General features: G+C 40.3%; 1 protein-coding gene across 1 annotated transcript; it reads left to right on the plus strand.

Annotated features, from left to right (window-relative positions):
• Positions 1-5945: 5945 nt before the first annotated feature.
• On the plus strand, positions 5946-15528 carry LOC125296596. Its single transcript, XM_048246589.1, has 7 exons — positions 5946-5988; positions 8666-8856; positions 10971-11981; positions 12083-12152; positions 12899-13067; positions 14140-14302; positions 14565-15528. The coding sequence occupies exons 3-6, from the start codon at positions 11448-11450 to the stop codon at positions 14297-14299; spliced, it is 933 nt and encodes a 310-aa protein (XP_048102546.1). The 5' UTR covers positions 5946-5988; positions 8666-8856; positions 10971-11447; the 3' UTR covers positions 14300-14302; positions 14565-15528.
• The last annotated feature ends 302 nt before the right edge of the window (positions 15529-15830 follow it).

The following is a 15830-nucleotide window of genomic DNA, read 5'->3' on the forward strand; positions in this document are numbered from 1 at the left end:
AATTGCTTGTGCTATTTAACTCATGTCATGCATCCTACACGACAGTAAAAAGATACAATAAGAACACTAAAATAAAGTATATTTGTATATGTTTCTAACCCCTGCCAGTTATTTTCAGTTTCAGCAACAGATCACACCACACTCCCCAACAGTGCTTTCAATAAACGGACATTTGATTTGATTGGAATTCACGTGTCTGCCTTTTTGTATTTGAACCTGTGCATATTATTGACTAAACTTGGTTCAGGATACCTGGTGTATTGTTCTGGAGTCCCTGGGCATTAGGTCCAGGGTGGCGTAGTCGACACAAACAGTCTCCACTATTGATCCGGTCACATTCTGTTTACACAAACTCAAACCTCTGCCTCTTTCAATAATGAGCTTGAATATACTGTACATAAGCTTACCAGTGACAGAACATCATGCAGGCTTTTTTCGCCACAGGAGCACCAGTTATCCTACATTAGATGAGTGCTAGTTATTCTTTGGAAAATAATAAATCAGATTGTCAAAGGCTGCCACTGGCGTTAATGCCTTTGGTGTTGACATAGCCTACCTACAGTATGAGAGAAGAACATTTTCACTGCCACAACATTTCCCCAAGTAAAAAGACATTTTGGCAGTTGGAGAGAGGGGTCGCGACACTTGGCCAGTGTTTTTTGGGGGCTGGCCAGACAAAAAGTTTAAGAACCACTGATTTAGCTGACGCTTTTATCAAAACCGACTGACAGATTTCAATTAACCACATTATAATCAATAGGCCAAAATAATGCTTTTTACCCCACTGCAGAACTGAATAAGAGACAGACCAGCGGACAGACCAGATTCAAAAGTTTGTCGGATCCGACTGATTCTGGGCTAAAAAAGCAGTGTCTGCTTGGCACAAATCAGCACCAATTAGAGGCTCAGTGTCATCACAAAGACAGTACTTTGCAGTATTTTAAAAAATATATTCAAAATACACACCAATAAAGTATTATGATACAAAATGCCACTCTCTTCAACCCAATATAATACTATTGTGTATTTGAAATACATATTTTAAATTAGGGCTGCACGATTATGGCCAAAATGATAATCACGATTATTTTTATCAATATTGAGATCACGATTATTTATCACGATTATTAATTAATTTTAGTGAGAAAAATATTTTTTCCCTAAACATATTGGACTTGCTATCTGGCTCACCCAAATTCTTCCCCTCACATTTACTCCCCTAAATTACTGCAAATATAGATTTGACTGCGACTTCCAAACAACTTCCAAACAAATGTTTTGTGCGTGCTACTTTGTTAATATTTGCTCCCCATTAGCCACTTAAGCTCTGCTTCTTGTTCATGAGTTTACTGTAATCGTTTAGTCCAGGGGTGTCCAAACTTTTTTTTTTTGACTGAAGGGCCACATTGGGTTTTGAAAATTGGCCCAGCGGGCCACAAACAAATAATAATAATAATAATAATAATTATGTTTTGTATTATTTAAATGACAAAATAATTTTGTTGTAGAAAAATAATTTCTTAAGAAATACTGTTAATTTGATGCTGTTTAATTCATTTATAAATGGTGCACTGTCACTTTAAGACTCTTTGCCAGCTCCACGCAAATAGCCTATGGCTAGTGCTGTGCCTATGGCTGTGCCCTCTCTCAGTTTAAAATTGGTCAGTAGTGGGAACTACTGTTGCCATCGCCCTCTCTCCCACGGTCAAATGCATCCCCAATTAAATGGACTAGCACAGGGGTCTCAAACTCAAATGAGCTGGGGGCCAATTCTGCCAACGTCATCTGATTGGAGGGCCGGCTATTTCTGAAAATGCAATGTTCTTTTTTTCAAATACCACACACAACTGCAAACAGAAAATGCAAGTGTTTTTATCTAGTTTTAGACACCTGTGCTAGCAACCTATGATAAAATAAATATTAATACAAATTATAAAACAAATGAAAAGCATAAAAACAGGTATGTGTGTGTTTCACACCAAATAAAAATATTTTCCTCTCATAACTTTTTTAAACCTGGCAAACTATAGGCGTCAGGGTTAAGGAAGCAACACCATTTTCAAAAGGCCATGGCTTGAAAGTGGTCAGAGATAAAGTCCTACTGTAAATGTAAAAATCTTTGAGTAAAACAAAAGTTTATGAAGGGGGTAAATTTACCCATCTAATTTGCCACTGGATGGCAAGCACCTCAAATTGCACCTTTCTAAATACTGGATGAACATATTTGAGCAGGTTTACCTTCCTTTTTTCATATTACCCACATAACAAATTAACAGGAAAACACCTAAGATGTATATGGTTTCTAAACCACAAGGCCTACAATAAAGTATTCTGATCAAATCAGTTCCTATCGCGGGTAATCAGAAGTTCGCATCATATTGCGGGTGACTTTGTAGTTTAGAGCCCTATTTCTACTTGCCCTGCTGTCTGTACCATAGACATAATATACATAGACGCCGCATTGGCTGCTGGAAACAAGAAATGCGGCCGCCATCTTGGACCGGTCATACTTGGACCGGTTGCAGCAGAAGACATAAGATGACAGCACTGTGCAGCATGTTCCTTCTCAAATCGGCGGACCATACTCAGGGGATTTACTTTTCACAAGTAAGATTTAACATAACCGTACTATTGGTTGTATTTTGTGAATAGAATATTACCAGAGAGCTGAGAAGGAGCAATCTTTGATATTACTGAATGAAAATCGTAGCCATCTAGCTAGGCTATGTTTACTCTGTGTTCACCCGGCTATGAACTGAGACTTGATAAGTCATATTCCATAACACTGACTTAGATTACAACTGACACAAGAAGGCTATTGTAGAAATAAATCATACTAGATTTGGCCGGCGAATTTTACACAAGTGGCACAGACTAGCCTATTGGGCAATCGCTAGCTGCTACTTGTAGCCTAAGTGTGTTGGTGGTAGCCTCTATTTCCTGAATAAAGTAACTTTTCAATAGCTCAACTTCTTTATTTATCAAGTAGCTTAGCCAGACAAGCTACACTTTTCTTGTCATGTGAAATTAGCTCAATTTAAAGTAGCTTCCTATGTAGTGAACTAGCCTACTGCTGTGTTTGTGTTAGGCTACTAATACATTTGACTGGGTGGTAGTTTTGTGTAGTGTTTTATTCATGGCAGAGTAACTGATAGTTTAGCTCACTAAAATTTCAAGTAGCTTGCCCAACACTGTATTATTCACATGTCATTTACCCTAACAAGAATAAGATGCCTCTCAAATTCCTTTTCATTCATTTATTTATTATTTTGTATCTCCAGAACAACTGCCTTGTTCAAGAAGACTGTGAATGAACTGAACGGTCTCCTCACACCCCTGGAACTGAGGAAGGTGCAGCTCTTCATTGCAGTACTGCAGGGCATCTGCTACACTGTGACTGAATGTTTGATTTATGAGCTCCACCTTCATCACCTGCATTCGCCACTCTGTGTCCCATTTTCCCATCGTCTGGTGGACTCAGTCCTCTTTTATGGAGTTTACCCAGTTTACTATGCCATCTTATTTGCCCACCTGCTGTCTGAAGCACTTTTGTTCTCAGCCAAAGTGTACCCAAGCAATTTTAGCAAGGTGGGAACATACAAAATGACATGCACCAGTTGTCGAAATCATAGAACCAACTGCATCACGGTAACTCTGTCTCACTGAGCCTGAGCAGTTTCTAAAATGTTTCATAATTCCTTTTTATTTAATCTCTTCATTGGGGCTGGAACCTTTCTGTGAACTGTAAATAACAGATGCTGTTTATGAACCCATTGACACTGTACAAGTCACCTTTTTGTCTTGAATTGATGAACTGTTACACTTACTATGCCAAACCAATGTCTGTTTTTTAAGGATCAGAAACAAACCTACAAACTTGCACTTTACAATATTTATGGAACTTGTCTAACAAATGCTGTTGATATTGAACCCAGTTACTCCATTTCCTTTATGCCACACCAATGTCTGTTCATCACTTTATTTTTGATGGCACTGAACTGAAAATGTTAATGGATTTTTTTCTGTAAATTTAACTCATTAAAACTTGTATCAAACCAGTTTTTGTCTATGCTGTCAAACGTGGAGTAGTTATGTTCCCAGTTTTTATATTGGATGTCATCACTTTATAATATATCATATATCAGAATATTCTATTACTGTTAAGCCCACTATGAATATTAAAATACACACAACCATGTTTCCTGTATCATACAGCTTTTCTACTGGGAGGTTTACAACTTATTCTGAATCAATTTACCCAAGTTTGTCACTAAACCACATAGGCCTACTTGGAATACCCCTCAGATGTCTGAATGGCACTGATCTCACTTAAATGTTTATGAAACCTTTCTGTGGACTGTGAATAATGCTGTTGATGGAACTTTTCTGTCAACTGTGAACTATATTTAACTCATTAAACTTGTATCAAACTAGTTTTGTCTATGCTGTCAAACATGGATTATGTTCCCAGTTTTGATATCGGACGTCAGGTCACTTTATCATATATCAGAATATTCTATCACTGTTAAACCCACTATGAATATTAAAATACGCTAATTTGTGTGTCCTGTATCATTGCTACACTGTAACAAGATTCTGTGATTTTCACAGCTTCACTGCTGTTTTCGGGAGAAATGTGTACTGTATTTGTGAATACAGTATGTTGCTGTAGTTTCGCTATGAATTATGGTCAAAAATGGTCAAACTACAGTAATAAAATGCTGCTGTGAATCATAACACAGTAATATAAATCTGACTCCTCCCTCATTTGTCAGCTTTGTGAAAAATCCAACATGGCGGAAAATCAGTTGGGGTTTTCTGGGGGGGTTGCACATAAATACAAAGTTAAGCTATTTTATTGGTATATTTAGCATTGATCAGTCTAACGGTTTGGTCTTTGGAGCAAAAAAATGTCTGTAGCAAGTTTCCAATGCGTACAAACCGGCAACTAGACTAACTAACTAGACTGAACTAGCGTTAGCAGCTAACGTTAGCATTTCCACTAATTCTCTATGGATAGCGGTTAGCTTATTTTAGCCTACTTGAATCGATCTAATTTATAACTTAACCCATAAATCTACCCTTCTGTTAATTTGTAATGATTTACTGGGGTAAATTATCAGTTTGTGATTCAAAAGCATCAACTAGGCAGCATAAAACGCTATTAAATTGTCTCATTTTTTTGTCACGTCTCCCACCAACACGGCGGACGATGATGTCAAAGCTCACGGGAGGTCATGTGATTGTTACTAACGCTCTGATTGGCTAGTAGCCTGCAGTGACGTGACCCAGGATGGCCGAACACCCTGCGGAAATACAGCAATTTGAAATGGGCTCCTGTGGAAATTACAGCAATTTCAAGCGGGAGTCCGATTATCCGTTACCAGATCAGTCGTCGCTGGATTAGAAGCTACCTCTTTGGATTTTACAGAGCAGGCAAGTCCTATGACTGTGTGTCAGTTAAACAAAATTTGTTTAGAAGCTAGGCACTAATAAGCCAACAGGTCGATTCAAATGTGTTTATGATTTTGGTTTCCACCCACACTATTTAGCAGCTACAATATTTGATTTAGAACTAGTTATATATTTCAGTGTGCGTGTAAAGTTAGCGATAGTTGCTACATCGTTAGCTCTGTCGCTAGCTAGCTAGCCCCTCTTGGGTGCCAGGCTAGGGCAAAGGCTAATCATTTTGTTTGCAAGTGTGGGAAAAATTGAAGAGTAGTTAGAGAGTTAGCCTAGACTACTCGAAATTAAGAATTACTTGGCTGTGGCGTGTATTTGCTGTCTATTTGAATGCTTGTGAATGAGTGAATTTGTGGTTGGAAATGTAACTTGCTAACGTGTACTGAAAGTTGTGCATAGTGATGAATGGTTTGGTAAAAAAAAAAAACTTTAGCTAACGTTAACGTGTATGTTAACTTTAACTGTTTCCCCTTTTCCCTGCTAGGCTATATCCAGATACAGCTCAAACGGTCGCACATTCGAAAGGTAACGTTAACGTTATTTTGATGTAGCAGTGCTATTGTGAACATGGAGTATAAGTGCAAGCATTGTGGTGTCTGCCTGGATACAATTGCTGGTTACATACGGCATGTTAAAATGCACAGGAATGAGGCGAATTTTAGTTTCCCATGTGGTGTGGCAGATTGTCTTTCTCTCATGAAGACAACACGGGCATTGCAGTCACACATGTACCAAAACCATGCGATCTCCAAGCCAGTTAGGGACACTGTCGATTTTAGTTGCCAGGTAGAGACATGCTCTGTATTGTCTTCAAACTTTTCCAGTCTTTGTGAGCATTTGAAATCACATATTAGTGATGGGGAGAGGATTGTTTGCCCTTTCAATGGTTGTGAGCTAAACTTCACAGTCAAATCTTCCTTTACCTCTCATATTAGCAGAAAGCATAGAAATCACTCAGGTGGAGAAAGAGGTGTGGATGAGGCAGTTGAGCACAATGATTCTGAGTATGATACATCTATTGATATTGGGAATGATGACTTGACTGAGACTATTGCATTTCCTCAGTGTAGTGATTCTTTGGTTGATGACAGGAACGTTTTCCTTACCAATTTGGCTCTTTTCTATCTGAGAATGCAGGCTAAGATGCTTTTACCAGCTTCTACAATTTCGACTTTAATTGAAGAGTTTCAGGAAGTGTGCACAAATGCAGTGGCACAGATGTTTGTCAAGCTTCGCCAAGAATTGACTGAACTTGGAATTCCTCTTGAAAAGATTAGTAATATCATAGATGGATTGTCAAAAGAAAATTTACTTGCTATGTATAATGAGGGCCTATTTAGATCTGATGCAACCCGGAAGACATATTTCAAGAAAAATTTCAATTATGTTGAGCCCATACCTGTATGCCTTGGATTTGATGCCTCTGGCAAAGAGCGGTTTTATCACTATGTCCCAGTTAAAGACACTTTGAACGCTCTACTGAACTTACCATCAGTGAGGGAACAATGGCAAGTGTCTAAAACAGTACTAGCAGATCCAAATATGTTTGAGGATGTGAGGGATGGCAAGAATTTCAAAGAGAATTCTCTTTTACAACAGTTTCCATCCTCAATCTCAATAATTCTTTATCAGGATGCCTTCGAGGTCGTCAACCCACTTGGGTCTGGTAGGAAGAAGCACAAGCTGTTAGCTGTGTATATGACACTGGGTGAGATATTACCCTACAACAGGTCGTCCATTGACCCTATACAATTGGTCATGCTCTGCAGAGAGTCTGATTATACATTCTTTGGACAAAAGAAAGTATTCTCTTCTCTTGTTCAAGATTTAAAAGACCTTGAAATATCTGGTGTCACTGTGGTTGCTGGGGAGACTGTGAAGGGAGCATTAGTTGCAGTTGCAGGTGACAATCTAGGGTCTCATTCACTTGGAGGCTTTGTAGAGAATTTTAGCAGAAGCAAAAACTTTTGTAGGTACTGCCTCATTTCCAGAGATGTGTTTGTGAATGACCCAATGAAGTTAGGTCCCCCGAGAACGCCTGAGAACTACAAAAGCAGTGTAGAGGAGTTAGCTTTGGTTGATGAGAAACCTGTCAACGGGATTAAATTTGACAGTGTTTTTAATGAATTGGAACATTTTCATGTCTGCCAGCCTGGTCTTCCACCATGTCTTGGCCATGATCTTTTTGAGGGGGTTGTGGCTGTTGATGTTCAACTGTACCTAAAGCATCTTGTGTACATTGGGAAGCACTTCACGTTTGTGCAGTTAAACAGAAAGATCGGTCAAATGGAATTGAAAGGTAGCGATTCAAATAACCGTCCATGTGTGGTTAAAGCTGATGGAGAGAAGTTGGGTGGAAGTGCAGCGCAGAATTGGTGCTTGCTGCGTCTTCTCCCGGTTCTTGTAGGCACGTGTGTTAAGAATCCATTTGAAGACCAGGTATGGATGTTGTGCCTCAAGTTGAGGGTAATAGTAGAGCTTGTCTGTGCTCCTAAGATTCACAGCAACCAGGTGGCCTACCTAAAGTTGCTTGTTGAGGAGTATTTGGAGTTGAGAGCAACGGTCTTTTCAGACCATCAGTTGAAACCAAAACACCACTTTCTCCTCCATTATCCTGGCCTTATTTTGAAATTCGGCCCACTTATTCGGCTCTGGACACTGCGCTTTGAAAGTAAGCACACCTACTTTAAGCAATGTGCTCGAAAGCTGCAAAATTTCAAAAATCTCTGTAGCACATTGGCAGAGAGGCACCAATTACTCCAGGCTTATCTACATGCGGGAAACTTGTTTCCACCAGTTCTGCAAGTGGGTCAGGCTAGTGAGTTTGACTTTCAAATGTACAACCCTGCCATTAAAGAAGCTGTAAGAGGTGTTCAGAAACAGTTTACAATGGAAACCATTTCTGCCACATACAAGGGTACTGTGTATAGGAAAGGAATGGCTGTAATTCTTGGTTGCACTGACAGTGAATATGAGGTTGGCAAAATTGCTTTGCTTCTGGTCAGTCAGGGCATGCTTTACTTTGTGTGCGAAAAGTTAAGGGCAGTGTCTGCCTTGGACCTTGGCATACATATCATATGCAAAGACACACAGTGCTGTTACGTTTGTGTTTCTGTGGACAACCTTGCTGATTATTATCCACTGCCACTGTATAGGCTATCTGAGGTTGATGTACTCATTCTGCATCATTCTGTTTTTTCAGACTCATGATGGAGGAGGCCATCAAAAATGTCCTTCCCTTTCTCTCTGAAGAAACCATGGTGGCACTGCAACATCTCCTCACAGACCTTGGGGTGAGGACAGCCGAAGATATCGATCTGCTCACAGCAGAGGATTTAAGACCTGTCCTGCCAGTAGTGGACTGCAGAAGGCTGATTTGTGCATTTCAAAAAGGTAATGTGAATAGTTTACATTTGTAAATCGTTAGTTTGTGTCGTGGTGTCCTGATTATGGGATTCTATTTAATGATCCAGCGTCTCTTGGTTGGTTTTGCGACTTGCAGGCCATACTAGGTAGCCTACTTTCACAGTGTTGGTTTTGGGCTTGCCCGTTGTGTCTTGCCTGGTAACATGTGAACATGTTGACATGTGAATAGTGTACTGGCAGTGCTTTACCTGTGTTCTGTGGCTGGGTCTTGGGGTTTTCGTCTTGCCCTGTGTTCTGTCTTGCCTGGTAACATGTGAACATGTTGACATGGGAATAGTGTACATTTGTAAATAGTTAGTTTGTGTCATGTGGTGTCCTGATTATGGGATTCTATTTAATGATCCAGCGTCTCTTGGTTGGTTTTGCGACTTGCAGGCCATACTAGGTAGCCTACTTTCACAGTGTTGGTTTTTGCGTCTGACAGTGCTTTACCTGTGTTCTGTGGCTGGGTCTTGGGCTTGCCCGTTGTGTCTTGCCTGGTAACATGTGAACATGTTGACATGTGAATAGTGTACATTTGTAAATAGTTAGTTTGTGTCATGTGGTGTCCTGATTATGGGATTCTATTTAATGATTCAGCGTCTCTTGGTTGGTTTTGCGACTTGCAGGCCAACCTAGGTCAGTGTTTCCTACAGAACTGAGATCTATTTGTGGGGGTAGGTTTGCAGAATTAACTTGAATTCAACAGTTTTTAACAAATTAGCGTAGCGTGGTTATGGTGAACCAGTTTTAGGCACAATTTAGTACAACCTGGAAAATCATTGTGTGGTGGTCAATGTTGATATTGTGTTGGGCCGCCACAAATAAGTCAATGTATGGGGAACACTTTCTAGCCTACTTTCACAGTGTTGGTCTTTGCGTCTGGCAGTGCTTTACCTGTGTTCCATGCCTGGGTCTTGGGCTTGCCCGTTATGTCTTGCCTGGCATCAACCCTTTTTGACGTGAATAATGTTTGTAAATAGTTAGTTTGTGTCATGGTGTCCTGATTATACTGATGTTTCTCTACCACACGGTTTTACGACCTTGTGCTTGTGTCATCAGATTAGATTAGGGGTGGGCAAACTTTTTGGCTCAAGGGCCACATTGGGTTTTGAAAATTGCCCTACGATATTGTGCTGTAGGTCAATGTAACACCCTGAAACAACTTAAGTCTCACTTATGCCACTAACAATACAAGCAGACCAAGGGCAACCAAGCATGCAGTCCTTCCTCTCACACTTTAACAACCACCAGCCTCCACTGATGTATAATACTTTATGTGCGTAACAAAATTGAGTCTTTTATTAACAACTTTTATTATACGGCTCTTCACAATGCAAGTAGAACGCTCCATTGACTTGAATGGGATTTCCTACAGGTAGTTCTACGGGTAAAATAATGACCGCTGTCAATGGCAACGGATTTTCATTCAAAAGTGAAGGCAGACTGTTGATTAGCTGTGTTGTAAAGAATGTTTGATTCAAGTTCAGCGTGTGTTGCAAACTATTTGTTTCTTAGCAAAAGCCACAATGAAACGGTAACAAATAAATGTATAAGTATATATATACTTTTTTGATCCCGTGAGGGAAATTTGGTCTCTGCATTTAACCCAATCGGTGAATTAGTGAAACACACTCGGCACACAGTGAGGTGAAGCACACACTAATCCCGGCGCAGTGAGCTGCCTGCTTCAACGGCGGCGCTCGGGGAGCAGTGAGGGGTTAGGTGCCTTGCTCAAGGGCACTTCAGCCGCGGCCCACTGGTCGGGGCTCGAACCAGCAACCCTCCGGTTACAAGTCCAGAGTGCTAACCAGTGGGCCACGGCTGCCCAAAGAGACATCGTGGAGTTTATTTTTTCGTTTTGGCAAGTAGCCGTATCATAAGCGGGATAATGTATAGAACGCCAGTCATAATTGGGAAAATAGGTCCCTTCGGGGCGAAGCAAGAACCCTCCGCTGGCGTGTTGGGGTCCGGTTCGCCCTGTCGGGACTTATTTTCCCAATAATGACCGGTGTTCTTTACATTATCCCTTACATGAGTTTCAGACTGTCCACAAAATCTGACTTAATGTGGTAACTACTGTGTGTGTTTTGTTTTTTCAGATGCACAGAATACTTCAAGTGACATGGCTTCATCTGAACCTTCATCTCCTGCTCCAGCTTGTGGTTTTCCTTGCACTAGTACCAGTTATAATAGTCCTGTCCAGAATAGCTGCTGGGTATCTGACTTTGTTGTTTGTTGGGACAAGATGCATACCCACCTTCGACGATGCCTTGAGACAAGGAAAAGGCCAAAGCCCTCTGATAGAAGGCACATGCTGAGAATTATTGCCGATGATCTTAGAAAAGTCTGCCTGAATCCCCCCTTCAAGCAATGTGCTGAACTTGCCAAAAAAATTGTGGATGCCTACCCCGAAAGTTTTGAAGATAGGACGGACGAAGGAGAGCGACTGGGAAATGGGTACTTCACGTTAGGCAAACAGCTCCGTACACGCATTGAGTTCCTAAACCGTGACAACAACCTGGTGCGCCTGAGAAAGTCTAAGAAACAGAAAACCACAGAAACAGAAGAGGTAAAAAATGGAAACACCAAACCCAAAGTGTGCCAGAACGGATAGTTATGGTTGCGTGGCTTGGCAACCACAACAACTGCCACAGGGAGAAACAAGAGCGTCTCTCCTGGAGAAAAAAAGAGAGCTTTTGTCAATTTTTTCACATGAAGGCTCCAGAGCAGCAAATCAGCGGAGAGTTGCTGAGCTAATGTCTGAGACTTATATTTCACAGCGTAGCGACATCAATGGATTTCCCCCTCCAAGTGTTTCAGATATCCAAACTAATTGGCCATTCCTGTTGATGCCCTCATTTTTACTACAACATTTTAAGACATTAACAGAGATTGAGTTGGAAAAGCGGCTTCAGGAAGCACTCAAAACAAAGGGAAAAAGATTGCTGAATTTTTTTAAATCCCAACTAATGAAATGGAGTGCTAGTGTCAAGACTGTCCTTTCCAGCCTCGAGGCACAGACTGAAACTATTAACCCGGGGCTTGCATCAATTTTAGTATTGATGGCACAATTCAAAGACCAGGAGGATGCCATTTTCCTCTTAGCCGATGTAGGTATTGCCATGTCAGTTTTCTCTTGGATTATGTGTCATCGATACTTTGTAGTAGTTTGTAATGCGTCATGTATATTTCTGCTTATTTTCTGTTGCAGGAAACTGCAACCAAAGCAGATGTTGAAGCCCAGATGACACTTCCAAGCACTCCAAGGCTCATCATGCTTGGTTAGATTCCGACATATATATTTAAGCCCAACCACACACACATACACTCACCACTCCCCTTCTTTACCCCCCTTCCTTCTTATACACCCTCCCACACTACTTTCTTAGTAAATTCCTACACTCACATCCATTTGAAATGTAGTATCATAGTATTATGGTAGTATTTATTGTTCCACTAAGGTCTCTGTTGCAGTGTTGCTGGAAGGTTAAACGTATTTCTCCCTTATAAGTCACTTTCAATAAAATTGTCTTCTAAATGAATAAATGTCAATGTAAACTTAAAGCAACACCAAAGAACTTTTCCTCTGCCGCACGCACGCTATTTGTTTATCACCGGCTTTGCAAATAAGGATGTCCACAGACAAGGTAGAATATGTTGCATGAGTTTATGAAAGCGTGGTGTATTGTGACATCAGATGCAAGTCAAATTTGTAGTTTCTTATGTCTCATTCCATTGAACTACAGATCCGCTACCCGATCTGGCAAACTTACATAGTGCAGTTATAGCCGATAGAGGGCCGCGAAGCGAATGCAGAAGTGCCATTCACCCTGTTCACCCAGATCGCGGCGCCTAGGCTGCCTACAGAGACACAGATTTTTGACGGCCTGCTTATGGGGCAGGCAGCTAGCGGATCATTAGGAAAGATTAGATGAATGTGATCATTTATGTTTGGGCCTTTTTTGGGCCTGAAATTGCTGATACAAGCTTTAACTCTTTCAAATTTTAAACTTTCCCATTGTTTCAGGCGACTCCATTTTGGGGGCAAAGAAATGGATGCTGTCTGTTGAGGGAAAGGTTCTCCTGCACTCAGAGTTGGATTTCCCAACCGCCCTGGCCGTCTTCTTCGGTTTGTTTTATGTGCTCAATATGGAGTACCCAGTGGAAGCCGCTACAACTCTAGAATTTATCCAACGGTAAGTTAAGACTTGGAACACACATTCATACTCCATTGTTTGTCATCTATACAGGGATCCATTTTAATCTGTCAATTTGCTGTATCTCTGGCATGTCGAGGCTGAGGAGAAAATCTGTTGATCATTGTTGATGTGATTTTAATCTGGTCTGGTCAGATTAGGAAAATTTATGTTGAAATTTAACTTGATTGGTCAAACTAGGGATCTTTCTTTTTTTCTTGAATTTCTGTTGCACCAAAATCACTCTTTATTGGAAAAACAATCACACCTACAGTACCAATCGTAGTACATTGAGGATAGGTAAATTGTGTGTATGGCTAATACCTTTTCCCATTTACATTTAAGGGAAAACCAATTAAACCCTCAAACTATTTTCTGAGAGCATATATCCTCCAGATGTGATGTACTGTAATGTCTGTTGTGACATGTTCCACCTTCCTTATTTTGTATCCACTGTATACACTGGGTATGAGTAATTTGTGTGACTTGCATGGCTGATACCTGGCACTGAGGTATACTACCTCAACACATCCTCAATTTATAGATTAGAATACTGGCTCTTTAGAATGCATTAGATAAGAGCCACCACTGTTGCCTAAATGAGTATTCTGGCAGTAATGAAAAGAGGGTGTGGCCATTTTTTCACCAAGGAATGCTTTTGGTGAAAAACAAATACTTGCAATCAACTTTTTGTTATATACAGTTATGGGGTACATCAACTTTGAGCAATTTCCCACTTGAGTTTGATTTCAATAATTTACTGTCATTACATACCTTCACAAACACTTGATGATTTTGGTTGGTAAGGGCTCACTTAGAATATTATGGCATTTCAGCAGAAATTTTTTCAGTCTATTCTCTTTGAGTTCACTCACCAATGGCAACACTTGCTTTCAAAAGTATAAGCATTTATTAGCAAATCAAAAGCAGAATAAGGCAGGACTTGGCTGGACGGCAGTAGATTGGCAACAGATCATTTGGGTACAGTAGCACAATAGATGACAAGTGAAAACTAGTCATTAATGTTCCATAAACAAATAGTTAATGTAATTTATATGGTTGTGTATTACAGATTTTTTGTCAGGATAAACCCAGAGAACAGCAAATGTGCTGCAAAGTACATGAAAAGTAAAACAACCGGCAAGACCGTCCAGAAGAAAAACCACCCCCTTAATCCACATGTGGCCTCTCTGATTTCCAGTTTTATCGACTTTGATTGGCAAAATGATTAAAAGGTAAGTACCAGAGTTGTCCCCTATCTTTTTTACTGCTTTTTCTTAAGGGTGTAGTAGTTTTCACTTGGAGAAACACTTGGAGAAGCCTGGCTCTACCAGCCTATGTACTTCTGCCCAATTTCATTTGGCTCCAGTATGTGAGACTGGAAAAGCACTCCATGCTTACAATTACTGGAACTCAGAATCAGCAAACACGGGTAAGGGGTTGAGAGAGATTACGTTGTAATGTTTCCTGTGTATTTCTACTTATTTTCTGCTGCAGGGAACTTCCACTCAAGCGGACATTGAAGCCCTTGATGCCCAAACCCCCACCCTCCCAACAGCCACCGCATCTCATAATCACGTACACAATCAACTTGGAATTGTACTTAAGACTAAATTTAACATTTTACAGTACCCCCCTCTGCTAAAGTTGAGTAGTCCACCCCTGCTTCGGCCCTGCACCACTCCAGGAACAAACTCCGGCCCTTTGGATTACTGCCCTCGTCTGGCCTCAGAGATGGAAGTTAAAAATGTCTGAGGCTTTTCCCTAGACACCACAGTTTTACCCCAATGTGGAAATGTGCCATTAGACCCAGTACCAGGCCTAGATTGAGTCTATTCCCGGGGAGATTGATGTCGGGGTGTTTGATGGTCTATGAATACCTTTTGGTTTGTTGATGTAGGCCTAGATTTCGGTTAGTGTTTAGTTACTGTTTGATTTCATCTTTGTAGTTAGTGCCATGATGGCATCAGGGTTTGGGGTTTGTAAAGATATAAAATAAAGATAAAATGTAGCAGTCTGTTCAGCCAGCATGCCATCAGACCTTTAGAAGCAATGGTGGCTTGCATGCACATAATGCACATTGTGATGCTAAATAACCAAGTGGAAAACACAGCGAAAGATCTGAAACCACAAGAACACGTCTGAAAGCACAAGAAGAGGAGATAAAAAAAAATGAAAAATAAATAAATTGAAGAAATTGAATAGATGAACACACTATGAATTGGTAGTGAAGTTGTTGTTTTATGACAAAGGGCAGGTACAGAGGTATTGCATCAGGCTCGTTTGGTGTAACCTTCTGAGTGCTGTTGCTTTGTTGTGTGTTTGTGTGTGTGTGTGTTCAGTTTTAACAGTTTTCCACTGAAGTTTAATTTCAGCATTTTGCTATGTTGTACTTGTTGATTTTGTTTGAAATATTTCTGTTCTCACATACCTTAACAAACACTTGATTTTGTTAAATAAATCAGAGTTGTTAAATATCTAACAAATCTCTGTCTCTCTCTCTCGCTCACACACTCTCCACTTGAGCTCAATATGTGCTTATGTCTTGTATGACTATCTGCCTTTTTCAGTTCCCTTAATCAACCAAGTGTTTTTATTTAGAATTAGTATAGTATTTTATGGATTAAAACACAGATTTGGATGAACATTAGTCATGAAATAATTGCTGTAATTTTTAAATAAAGTAGCCAAAATTACTGTATATATTACAGCACTGATATTACTACTGTACTTCTAGTTACAGTATGAACCATAAGTACTGTA

Source organism: Alosa alosa, chromosome 6 (assembly GCF_017589495.1).
Source record: "Alosa alosa isolate M-15738 ecotype Scorff River chromosome 6, AALO_Geno_1.1, whole genome shotgun sequence".
Classification (NCBI taxonomy): Eukaryota; Metazoa; Chordata; class Actinopteri; order Clupeiformes; family Clupeidae; genus Alosa; species Alosa alosa.

Bases quoted from the DNA above. Each gene is read 5' to 3' on its own strand.
- LOC125296596 (XM_048246589.1), top strand. From the start codon at position 11,448: ATGGAAACACCAAACCCAAAGTGTGCCAGAACGGATAGTTATGGTTGC. The intron at 11,982-12,082 runs GTAGGTATTGCC...TTTCTGTTGCAG, and splicing joins CCATTTTCCTCTTAGCCGAT to GAAACTGCAACCAAAGCAGA. The intron at 12,153-12,898 runs GTTAGATTCCGA...CCATTGTTTCAG, and splicing joins TCCAAGGCTCATCATGCTTG to GCGACTCCATTTTGGGGGCA.